Source organism: Muscardinus avellanarius, assembly GCF_963383645.1.
Source record: "Muscardinus avellanarius genome assembly, chromosome: 1".
Classification (NCBI taxonomy): Eukaryota; Metazoa; Chordata; class Mammalia; order Rodentia; family Gliridae; genus Muscardinus; species Muscardinus avellanarius.
Window position 1 is genome coordinate 142,634,291 of NC_137786.1, and position 13,187 is coordinate 142,647,477.

The following is a 13,187-nucleotide window of genomic DNA, read 5'->3' on the forward strand; positions in this document are numbered from 1 at the left end:
AAGAATAAAAATAGGCTGGGGATGTAGCTTGGAGGTAAAATGCTCCTGGATTCAAGCTCCCGTACTGAATGAATGAATGAATGAATGAATGAATGAATGAATGAATCTTATTGCATAGAAAGACACATACTTCTAATACATAAGTTTATGCATATTAAAATGATGAAAGGGGAAGATCTGTAGTCAAGTTGCAGTGCACAAGTGTCAACTTCCTGATTTTTATGTTGTCTTATAGTTACTTAAGATGACAGTCACAACCAGGTATGCTAGTGCATACCTATATTCCAGACAGGATTGAAGATTTGAGGCCAGCCTCAGCAATTTAACAAGGCTCTCAGCAACTTAGTGAGACCCTATCTCAAAGTAAAAAATAAAATAGGCTGGGGTATTGCTCAGAGCTAGAACACACACACACACACACACACACACACACACACACACACACACACACACCATAGTCACCATTGCAGTCCGGAGAAATGTTACATAAGACTCTATTGTTTTTGCAGTGTCGAGTAATTTCAGTTACTCGACAGTAATTTCAGTAAGCAGTTAAAAATGTCTCTTAATGTCTGAATTCCTCCCCAGAGATTGTGATCCATTAGTCTGGGGTTTGGACCTCGATGTTTTTAAAAACCTCCTCAGGTCATTGTAATCTGTAGCCATGGTCGGGAACCACTGAAGTAGATGATCTCGAGGTCCCTTTCCAGCCCTAAAATATTATCAGTCTCATTTATCTAAACCCTTCTTGAAACCATTTACATGTTCAACATGTAGCAGTAAGACATTAAGTTTATCACTCACTGTGTACAGCCTTTCTTGTGTTTGTCCTAAGCTTACCCCTACTGTGAGGGACCCAAACCCCAGCCTCTCACTTTTAACCACCCTCCCTTCCGGCTGTACCCTCGAGCTGTTGCTTTTCTACTAAAGTTTTCCCCATGACTCTGACCTTTGCCACAGGCCGCAGCTCAGGAGCCGTGGGTCACTTCTATTGAGTTCCCCACCCAAGTTCCTGCAATAAAATGCTACAGCTCTGTATGGGCCTCAGCAAAGAGGACTGAACTGGGGAGACCATGCTCCCCTTTAGGTCCTCTTCATTCTTTCTGCTTCTACCCAAAGCTCTCAGGCATACTGTTCAGACCTCATGGAACACTTGGAGTTTAACCAATAAGAATTAAAATGTGAGAGGGAAAAAAATTCAAGCATAAGCCGGGCATGGCGAGGCACACCTGTTATCTCAGTACTTTGGTGGCTGAAACAGGTTCGAGAATGGATTCAGAAACTTAGTGAGATTCTCAGAAAACTAATGAGACCCTGTTTAAAAAGAAAAAAAAAATTAAAAGAACTCGGTGTATAGTTCAGTAGTAGAATGACTCTGGGTTCAATCCTCAATAGCACATTAAAATAAAAACAAAACAAAACAAATCAAACATAATGCCAAATAGGACCGGGCTCACAGTCCAATAGACAAGCACCCCCAAATTAAACCTCTAAAGGGAGTCCACCCGAAGATGCCCCTCAATACCTAGCTGAGCCCCCTGTCCTCTGATGAGCCCTCTTGCACACAACTCTTCTTTTCATACCCACAGTGGCATTCTGCGCCCTACCCCCTGTAGGGAAAGTAATGCTCACCCTCAAATAGATCCTGCCCTAGAATTCATGCCTCCCCATCCCTAGGACAATCCCTGGACCTCCGTAACCTCAGTTACAAAGACTGAGTTAATCAAGAATTACACAAAGGGTGAGGGAGGTGGTGACTGCATTCACCAGGAGCTGTGGAACCCTAGAGCTAATCCTGACAGGTTAAGTGGTAGATGTCTTCTCTGTCCTCTTGATTTTTCTCCTTATTATCCAGGGGGACACTAATGGAAAACACACACACACACACACACACACACACACACACACACACGTTTTCCAAAGACCAGTACTGTGTTTTTTTACCCATCTTAAACATAATAAATTGTTTGATAAATCTAACCTAATGGACATAGATTCCTGTCCTCAATGAGTCTGGAGTTTCATGCAAAGCTGGATCTTAGATTCATTCGTCTCCCAGCTTCTGTACTGTGCCCAAAGGCCTACTGGAGCTTAAGAAACAAGGCCAATATCTCTGCCTTTAAAGCACAGAGCCACCAGGCCCTAACAGCCACCCCTTAAAATCCAGTAACAAGGTTTTGAGATAGCCCACCGACCCACTGACCCACTGACCCAATCTTGTTCTTCAGCAGAGGATCTTCATACCATTATCTGTATTAGGAAGAGAGGTAGTGGGGAGCGTGTGCGTGTGTGTGTGTGTGTGTGTGTGTGTTTGTGTGTGTGTGTGTGTGTGTGTGTGTGTGTGTGTGTGTTCACTTTCCTGATCAGCCTCACTAGTGGGATGCTAGTGCATGGCAGGGATTGGGGGCCTAGTTCTATAGGCCTTGAGGACTTGAAAGGATGGTGAGTCCCGGTTAATACTGATTCAGTTAGTCACCGTTTTCATTGGCTTTGATCTAAATCTTTTTAGCTTTCATCTTTCTAGACTGAATATTTTTACAAATGTATTATCAGCAGGGAGTCTCCCCTCCCCCACTTCATCATTTTTGTTATCTTTATCTGTTTACACGCTGCTCCCAAATGTTCACCTGCAGGCTTAGGCCAGCTGCCAAGATGTCCCGCTCTGGGCCATTGCTTGAGCTAATAGTTTCCAAATGTTTACCGCGTTTGCTTTTGTCTCATGTCTCTATCCAGCTTCAAGAGTTGATCCCGAATACAAGCTTCCCAAGAGTCTAAAAATCAGTCCATGCCCATTCTAACCTCAATTCTCACAGATTTACGATTTTAAAACTACCTCTCCTTTTACCTTCACTCTTGCCTTTGGAAGGCATGTGATCAGTCTTGTGCATGGTAAGCACTTAACATTTTGCTTAACTAATCTTTCTAGTGGTTGACAAACAGATTTATTCATTCATTTAAACGTCCAATTTGTAAGTTATTAAATGTCTCTGTGGTATGAGGAGCTGGAGATTATATACATACATACATATATATATATATATATTATTTTAAAGACAAAAGATCAAACAAATTTCAAAAAGGTTATCCTTCCAGGTCTATTGGAAATTCAGACCAAAGCATCAGTTAGCCTGAGTAAGAGAACTCTTACCCTGAGTTACAGGTGGTGGTGTGACTTGGGCAAGTTACTTCATCTTTCCAAGCTTCAGTTTCATCATCTGTAGAAATGAGGACAATGGTAGTACATATCTTGTATGGTTGTTTGAGGATTAAATGAGATCATTCACACAACACTGGCTCATAGAGCTTAGTCCATGAAAGCTTATGAGCATCTGTATTTGTTGCAGCTGTCCAGGTGGGTGTGTGAGGGGGGCTTTCTAGTGTGTCCCAGTGCTCCTGGCAGATGTTTAACCACTCCTGCAGAGCCCCTCAGCTGTCCTGTGTGAGCTGCTGCAACTGAGAAGCTGGACAGGTGGGCGGTCCATCATTTAGTAATGCACCAAGTGGCCTGTGGCCTCTGTTTCTGGGAAGTTCTTAAAGACTACTTTAGGGTGGAGTTATGTACTGTAATGCATGGTAGATACATTCACTACATCCCCATATAAATCCCTTTCCATACTAGATGCAGGTGAAAACTAAGGCGCATGGGAAGAAAAACAAGAACTAAGGGGCTTAGGAAATGCTTTAGAGCTGCAAGATGAAATATTCTGGGGGAAAGAAGAAAAAGCCAAAGAAGAAGAAGGAGAAAGAGGAAGAAGAGGAGAAGGAGGAGGAGGAGGGGGTTGTTTTGAGAAAGTGCTATATTTCTTGGTGTCAAGCCCTGGGCATCCTTAATTTCTCTGCTTTTCTTGGGGATAGCTGCTGGGGTGTGCCACGGGGTGCACAAAGGGGCTTTGGTCTGTGTGAATGAGTAATTGTCAACGAAAGGCAAGTTTCAGTTTAGTTTTTGAGCTATTAAGAATCTAGTTTTATTGGCAAGTCAGGAACATCCTAGTTATTCTATGTCCCGGGCACAGCTATTCCATGAGGCAGGCTGCAACTTGTCCTGTTTGCCCAAGCCCTTGGTTAAGGTCCCAGAGAAAGAACAATCAGAGGGCAGCATTAGCAATGCATCGTTGTCTCCTGATGGTAAGAAACCCACAGAAGTGGTGGTGAGTCAGCCCCCTTCCCATCCCCCCGTTCCCCCCCCCCCACACACACACACTGTGGGACTCTGACAGCTCTTGGGCTTGGCATCTTGGTATCCTGAGAATAGTCTGGTCCTTCCAGGGAGGTCTGGCTTAGTCATGATGGGAGCACACCTTTGTGTTTATGAGGAAATTGAGGTTTAGAGATTCCCTAGATTCCTGAACATCTGTCACAAACTTTTCGCCAATGGAGAGTAAGGAAAAGGACTTTGGACTCCTTCTGATCCAAGGTGGCCTTGGGAAAGTGACTTAACTTCTCTAACTCTGGGACTCCTCATTTTTATCTCAGTGTTGTTATGAAGATTAAATGAGGTAATGTGTGAGAAACCCCACTGACAAGGGCTCAGGTGGTGCTGTGGCCAGGGCTCATGGTTCAAGTTCTGCTGGTACAGTGCTTAAACTAGGGACGTCAAATAAATGCCCCCCACGATTTCAGTTCAGGGATTCAGTCCTGTGCTTTAAATGTCCTCAGCAAATCAGACTTAGTAGTATAGTCTAGCATAGATAGTTAAGAAGTCCTTCTTCACCTTGAAAGACAGGCGAGCTTCTTCCCAGAGATGAATCGGAGGAGGTAAATGCCGAAAGTTAGTGGCAAAAGACAGAGCTGATCATGTAAGTCAATTGGTAAACACCAGTGCTGTAGATTTAAGGATTTAGAGCAGAAATTCAGTGGTATGGGGTAACCACAAATTCTAAACCTCAGGCTCCATACATGGCAGTTGTTAAAAGAAAGTCAAGTATTTGCCCAGAAAGCTCACAGAGTGATACTTTGGAAATGAAAAACGATAGGTAGACTGTACTTTTTTTTTGTCATATCAACATTTCATTGACTCATGTTTGATAGGAGAAACACGATTCATCCGTGTCTTGTCTTGATGTTTCTCCAAGTGGCATTTTTACCTACAGGTGAGGCAGAGTTTCCCTTTGCCACCATCGTGGTCATGTGTACTTTCCATCCCATGGAAACCTGGGCATCTCATCACATTAAAATAATTTTATTTATTTAATTTTTGACACTGGGGATTTAGCCCAGGGGCATTGCACTTCTGAGCTACACTCCCAGTCCTATTTAATTTTTATTGTGAAACCGGATCTCCCTGAGTTTCTAAGACAGCCTCGAACTTCTGATGGCCCTGTCTCAGCCTCCCAAGTATTGGAATTATAGGTGTGTACCACACCTGGCTTAAAATAATTTCAAGTTGAGGAATAGGTAAGATGAAACTACTTAGATACCATTAGTGATCTTTTGGCTTACTTGAAAATCACATAAAAACTACTATTGGAAACTTAAAATAAGCATATAGTAATACAAAATTATTTATTAGTAAAAAAAAAGACAGAATTTGTTCATTACACAGAAAAATAAAACAATGCAATATTCCCTACAAAAAAATGTGAGCATATACAGTAGAAGTGGCACTATGACTGGGTTTGACTTCTTATTAATGCCTATATAAGCATCAGAAAATTGAAAACAGGGACATGTAAACTGTGTTTGGGATATTTTTCAAGAGGTTGTATATTGCAAAGTGTTGTCTAGACGTGGTAGAAAAATAGATATACCCAGGTCGTGTTCCACATCAGTGAAATTTCTATTAACTATAGCAGATGTCACAGCTTGTCTCCCTCTTATAGAAGTCGCTGGTGGGGACTGTGGAGGGGGCAAGGTCCACACAGTCCGTGCTGGGGTAGAAGTACTCAGCTGTTCTGAAGGCGGATACATCTGAGTGCTCCGCCTCACAGGAGGAGCAGTAGCAGGTGGAGGCAGCGGCCATGGAGAAGTTGTACTGGGCATGGGGGGACAGGAGGTGGTGGGAGGAGTCTTCCTGTACGAAGCTGTGGTTTGGAGTGTCCAGAGCAAGGGGAGAACTGAAATTCTCAGGAGCATAGGAAGGCAGCTGGGCGGGAGAGTAACTGTAGTCTAAGGAGCCAGACAGAGTAGAGGAATCTGAAGGCGATCCCGGGGTCTAGAGAAATAAAAACGAAGGAACAAATTGTTCAGCAACTTGGCCGGATCAAAAGAACTGAGCAGGTCTGGGTGTATTAGCACGGAGTGAGAAAATTAGGGGTAAAAATAACCTGAAACACCCAACCCAAGTCTGCAGAAGTAATTTTATTTGCGGACTACCAGATTTCATGACACCACCTTCTATATTTGCCTCTTTCTTTCCTAACAATAAATTGCCTTGCTTCACTGGGTTCCTTTGTTATAACTATATGTTTTGTTCTTAAACCACAAAGTGCCATTGTGCTGCAGGTCACCTGCACATCGAATCCTGCTGTGTGCCACAATATAAGCAGCAGGTGGCACGGGGATGATTCTCCACACCCTAGACAGCCAGGTGAACATGCAGGGAAAAACTTGCATTCCCAAGGATGGGACCTCTGGGCTACTCCAGGATGAATAACTTCCCTCCCCTGAAGTCTTGTCCCCTGAGGGAAAGGTACCCAAGCCTGCGGTCTCCACTGAGAAAGCCTGACTTGGAGGCCTGGAACTGGGTGACTGGGGCCCAGTAGGTTCTCCAGGACAATAGGAATATTTTGCAGAGTTAATTTCCTGTCTCCTCTAAAATTTAGTCTATTTCCCACCCAGACAATTTACAAATCAAAAGTAAAAAGTATTCACGTTTCTTAAAAATAATCCTTATATAGCCAGGCGTGGTAGCGCACACTTGTAATCCCCGCACTTGGGAGGCTGAGACAGGAGGATCGCGCAGGTTTGAAGCCAGCCTCCACTGGCTTGAGACCCTATTTCCAAATAAAAAATATAAAATAGGTCTGGGAGCATAGTCCGGAGGTAGAAGGCCCCTGGGTTCCATCCCCAGTACCGTAAAAAAAAAAAAAAAAAAAAAAAAAAAAAATCCTTATATTTAAAAGATCAAAAAATTAGGAGTGTCTAAAAGACATCTAAAACAACTAGTATCTACTAATAGAAACCTTACTTCATTTTAAAGGACAACACATTTTGGACAATTGAAATCTCTCAAAAACAGACAATTCAATTTTTTTTAAAGATTAGGGCTTCATTTTTACTAATGACCTCATAACCAAATGAGTCCCTGTTCCTATAGCAAAACAACCAGTTAAGAGGGCCAATTCAGTCCGAAAACAAACCAAACCCTCTATCAGAATGATGTGTTTCACAGTGTTTAGATGCATTCTTCATCCCATTTCAGGAAATCAAAATCCAAGAGTCATTGTTTAATAATTTCCAAATTAGTAGATATTTTAACTTCACATTTTAAAAACACATGCTGTTATCACCAGGGGACCTCTTTATTGCTGTTTAAACTAGTGATCTCCAAATGGGTAGATGTTTTAACTTCATAATTTAAAAATCACTAAGTATTACCAGGAAACCTTCTTATTGCCACACACCAACTTACTTGGGAAATCATAACTAAATGTGTATTCAAGGTTTATACTCTTGACACATAGAATTTTAAGTGGTTCCCTGGTTGTTCCTTGTTGATAGCATTTGAATGATTTCTTAGGGGATGATGTGAATGCTTACAAAGCATCACTACCCCAGAGTTGGCAACAATCAAGTTATATAAGAAAAAGAGATAAATTACCAGGCTCTGGTTAAAGGAGAAAGGGGTGGCCTGGAAGTTGTCTGGAAAATAGTGTGGAGCACTTTGAGTGGAGCTGAGCAGAGGCTCCGAGGGTGTGTCTGTCTGAAGGTAAGAATCAAAGATATGGTCCAGGCAGCTTGGATTTTCTTCACAAGAAACACAAGTGGAAAATTCTCGGGGTTGAAAATAATTGGGCGTAGAAGACATCGGTTCTGGTTCAAAATACAGTCCTAGAGAAAGAGAAAAAAAATTGGCATACAATTTGCAAAATGGATCTGAACGGAGTTTTCTTCAATAGTTTGTTTGTTTACTATAACTAGAGGGGAAAAGATGCTTAGGAAACTCTAGAAAAGAAACTAGGCAGGCCACTCGAACTTTCTAGTCATCTTAGTTAATTATTGGAAAAATGAATCTGATTAATAATGTGGCAATTGGCTGTCAGTGTGACTAGGGCAAAAATAAGGCTTGGTGGTCTAATTTGTGTCCAAGTATCACAGTTGAATAATCGCACAAACCTCCACTGTCTTGGGTGATAAAAGCATCGACGTCCAGCCTCTATGTGCAGTTCAAGTAAACCTCTCAGAAGTAACTGATAGGGTATGCTTTATTTTTTGAGAACATTTCTGATGCTATGGGAAAGAATTGTTTTGATTTGGGGTTATTGTTCTCCTAAAGTTTTCACACTTTAGTAACCAAAATATTGAGGAGAGAGTTTTGAGACATAATATAAATGGCATTGCAAAAGCCTAAAAAATAGAAACCTGGAATGTACAGTATAAACGAGTACTATTTATTTAGAATGACAAAAAGTAAAATATTTTCTTAGTGGACATGTTAACATGATAATGCCATGGAAAAATATTATGTATCAAATAATTCAGAAAACCTCACTCCTTTTCCATTTTAGTATTAATAGGAGCGACGCGTGATAATTATCCTTAAATTCTCAAGGAGGAGAGGTCTAGAGTGTGTCCATCAAGGGCGATAGAGGACGCTGGATTTTTTAAAGTCTCAAGTTCCTCTTTAAGTTAAAGTGACACGTTGAGTGGGAACCACGGTCCGCACTGGCTTCCTTCTATATGACCTCCTTCAACTCTCAGCTCTGAGTGGCAATAGGAAGGAGTGTTTATGTAATAGAGTTATTCGCATTGGGCTGGGAAAACTTACACTTGTTTGAACTGCTTTCTGGGAAGAAAGAAAAGAAGGGGAGGGAAGCCCCTGTCGGCTAGGAGCTGAATGAACAAGAGCAAAGGCACTCTTCTAGTGCCTCGGGATGTTCTGAATTCCATCTAACGGGATACTAAGAACAGATAACAAGACTCTGAAAACAATTTGATTTTATAGTCAAGTTTAGGTGCCCAGAGATAAGAAACTGGGATAAAAGTGAAGAACAAAGTCTTAGGCCAGAACAGACAGCAGAGAATAGACAGTTCAGATAGGAGGGTGAACGTGAGCGCTTGTTTGCTCGCTGGGCTTGCATCTGAAGTCACAAAGCGTTTTTCATCTCCTGATTGGTTGGATTCCAATGAAATGGTGGTGCCTATCTTAACCCCTGAGATCAAGCCCTGAATGACTATCGACATGGATTTCTGAAAGAGTTATTGAAGGAACTGTAATGCTGGCTGTACTGACCTGCGGAAGATGGTGCGACTGAATCTGAAAGGTGGATACTGCTCTCTCCGGACAGCTGCCAAAGCAAGAATATGACCATGAAGCAAAAAGAAACCTAAGAGTTCTATGCAGGGAGAGTTAGGACATTTTGATGGGAACTATGTTTCCTTCTGCTATTACAAGGTAAGCCAGATTCTTCTAAAAAAAATTATCTTTCTTAAATAAAACCAGTGTTATATTTTATTTAGATTCAGATTCTTATGTTTGTGTGCTTGGGGTTTTTGTCTTAATATCAGATTTCCCCACTTAAATTTTAAGCTATTAATTCTGATAAAATTAAGTAATTTTTACATTATAGAAATGATACAGTTTGAGAAAATTCAACAAAAGTCTTTCTATTAAACTATTTAGTCTACAATTACTAAGGACTTTATTTATTTAACACATTTATTTAACATTTATTTAATCCTGTTACGGCTTAGTCAATTATTTACCTCAATTTTCATGTAACATCTGACTTTTCTTAAGTCTTAGGAGTTCATTTTCCTGAAGGAATATAATTCCTAACATTCTTAAGCAGGCATAGCAAAAAGAAATATTGCCATGTTCATACTATTTATGAACTATTAAAATAGAAAGTATTTTCTTACAGCTGGAGCCAACGAGCTGCAGCCTATCAACATTCTAGTTTGTGGTCAGAAAATAGTTCAACCCTTTGTTTTTTTTAATACTTTCTATAAAAATTGCCAATTTCATTATTATATTTTAAACTTAACTATGCAAAGTAAAGCAGCCTGAATTTTCCAATTGAATGGATAATTATACTGAGTAATTTAGGATTTTTTTTTTTTTTAAGATTTCAGGTGGTGGCTTTAAAGTTTAAAGGGACCAGCGTTGCTGTGGGATCTGGCTGGGAAGCTGAGCTCACCACACCTCTCTTGGGTTCCAGGGGATACTCACTCCTGTCACTCCTGTACACTGAGCCACTGGGACAACTGCACAATCAGCCAGTGCTGAAACAGGAGGTGGTGTTAATTTTGAAAATAATCCATGCTGTAATGTCATGAACCAGGAAGCTGGAATCCTTTACCAGCTCTTTATGCAAATATTTGGCTGCAGCTTGAGCTGAAGGACTTGTAAGGAGTGGGTTTTTAAAAATCTGCCTCATTGTAGAGCTCTCTTTAACCCCATGCCTCCCCCGGATTGGCCTGTTTGCCTGCTTCCCTGTTATCCTGTTATCTCCCCGAGGTATGTTTACAATATCCTACTTGATATTATCTTTCTAGACCTGTGTTCACTTTCTGCTTTGCTCCAACAATACAAAGAAAGGTGCCTCTCTTAGATTTCAAGCAGCACAAAAACCTACAATCTACAGTTTATAAAAGCACATCAAGGCTGTTAAAAAAACTAATGGTAAAAAAAAGGAAGGTAAATTATATTTTTTGATAAGCACTAACTCTTTACCCTAAAGGCAAAAGAAGTGGTCTGCGTGTGTGTGTGTGTGTGTGTGTGTGTGTGTGTGTGTGTGTATCTACAAATTAATCTGACTAAAAGGTTTTCTTTTTAAGTTAAATTTCCAGTCTGGCATGCATACTGTTTCTTTTGGAACAGTTTGACACACGGATATTTGTCTCAATGTATAACTTTATGATTGCCATTTAAAATTTTCAAGCTGTGGGTACTGATTTTTATAACAGATTAGGACAAATTTCTTCCTGCTTTGTAATCTTTGATATAATTCTCTCTTTTATTTAAGGTTTCCCAGTGGTGTCCTTCAATAACTGAATAAATTGGAGATTATCTTTGTAAAGTTAGAAAAGTCTACACCAAAGAGCAGGAATAAATTATCTTCAGGTATCTGCCATCCTTGCCTACTGAGTACATTCTTGCAGCATTCCTAGAATCTCGGATCCTTTTGATGGCGCCCAGCGGTGGATTTCACACCTGGCTCTCCTTCTGAAATTATGTGTGTGCTACTCCTAGATGCTTGTGAAGAACCGGGTTGACATCAGCTGCTAAGAAGCAAAGTAGAGTGTGCTCCTGCAGGGTGCTGGGTCAGAGTCTGCTCTGTTTCTCAGGGGTAATTTAGACAAAGATAAGTCTTAGCTGCTTTAATGAAACCTAACTGGTCAGATACACAAGTGAAATGCCTTAACCTTGCTTTAGCTTCTGCAGCTTGCTAACAAGGGAACACTGAGCAAGCCACGGGGTAAGAACGTAACAGCAGCAGCATTGCTTTGTCCAAATGGGACTTCTCCAGATACAGCTGAAGCAGGATTCTACCAAGTACCAAAGCTCCTTAGTGAAAGATTATGTCTTATTATGAATGTCTGGATTTTGGAGAGGGCTTCATAAGCATTTTATAGTTCTTTAAGACCTAACTGCATGATTTACATAATCATCTCTGAACTGAAGGGATGAGGTTACCAGACTCCTGTTCAGTAGGGTTGAATCTACAGAAAGATGAATCTAGGGAGCCAATAGGAGAGAAGGGTTTATTAAGGACCTTGGTCATAGCTTTAGCAACTCCAAGACTTTGAACTTTAGCTATAATAGAGGGATACTGGTGTCTGATCTGCTTACCTTTCTTGGTTATTATAAGAACTAAGTATAATGATGAGTGTGCAAAAGTGCTTAAAAGAATTGCTGTAAAGCCCTCTATACATGTAAGGAATTTGTACTGTTACCTGACATTCTGTAGATGGGGATACAAACTTCTCCAGCTATATGTAGCAAATCACATCAAACTCACTCCTGACCTCTAAACTCTGAGCAGGGGCATGATGAACATTACTGAATATTACTTTCAATCCTTGGTTCGAATTTTATTTTAGCTGCCTTTCCCAAGTAATATTTATTGAGCACTTACTGTGTGAAAAGCACTCTTCCAAGTGCTTTATATGCAGTAGCTCACTTAATCCTTAAAATCCCTGTCATCCCCAATTTAAAGATAAGGGGAACTAGACAAGATAAACCGAGTAATCTTCTGGAGGAGACACACCACGGAGGAGCTGAAATCTGAACTCAGTGCACCTGACTTTGGAGCCTGTCTCACCCTCCCTACACAATTTGTTTCCTCCCATTTCATGAGGTCCCTGGCCAAAGGCCCTTTTCATGAAGTTGTACATTGAACAAAAACTGCACCAGGCACAAAATCTGTTGTGGGGGAAGATGTTCCCAGGCTGGAGAAGGACCAAACCTAACACAGGCAAAGCAATCCCCAGCTGTTTGATCCTACCAACACACTCAAACCAACCTACAAGCGACTGTATGATTCAGGCTTCCAGTGACAAGCTGCCCTCTCTTAGGGGATGGTCCCAGCCCATTTTATTTGGCTTTGCTGCTGCTGCCCTGAGTCCTCCTGCCAGCACTTATCTACTTTAGGAAGGTATATAAAGTGCCAGGGAACCCAACGACTCCCCAGATCCACCGTGCCGTAACATGGAACTACAGAAGGCTTTATTACTGTCTCCCTAACAGTAACAGCTACTTACCTGCTGGCTGCCTCTTTCCTGCAGGACTGTCAAGTCTTTTTTACTCGACTCTGACCAGTGAGGGGTGCCCCCCTCCAAAAAAAAATCCTGAGCCTCATGGCATGCCCCACCTGTACTCTATGGCTTCTTGTGGTGAACTGGGATGAAGCTGGGCCCAAGCTATAAGAACAGCTGAGGAAGGCGGGGTCTGACATAGACTGAATGAGGCCTACCATGGGCTGGGGGTGAGGGAGGGTGCATGCTTACGGTTCCCCCCGAGGCTGCCTGGTGAGCCCTCCTCTGCTGCAGCAGCTCCTTCACTGTGATCTTCACCCGCACGCCTT

General features: G+C 41.5%; 1 protein-coding gene across 1 annotated transcript; it reads right to left on the reverse strand.

The window, feature by feature from the left end:
• Positions 1-5,779: 5,779 nt before the first annotated feature.
• Positions 5,780-9,470, reverse strand: POU2AF3 (POU class 2 homeobox associating factor 3; the record flags this gene model as incomplete). Its single annotated transcript, XM_080708279.1, has 3 exons — positions 5,780-6,151; positions 7,760-7,989; positions 9,392-9,470. The coding sequence occupies 3 exons, from the start codon at positions 9,468-9,470 to the stop codon at positions 5,780-5,782; spliced, it is 681 nt and encodes a 226-aa protein (XP_080564405.1).
• Positions 9,471-13,187: the final 3,717 nt, after the last annotated feature.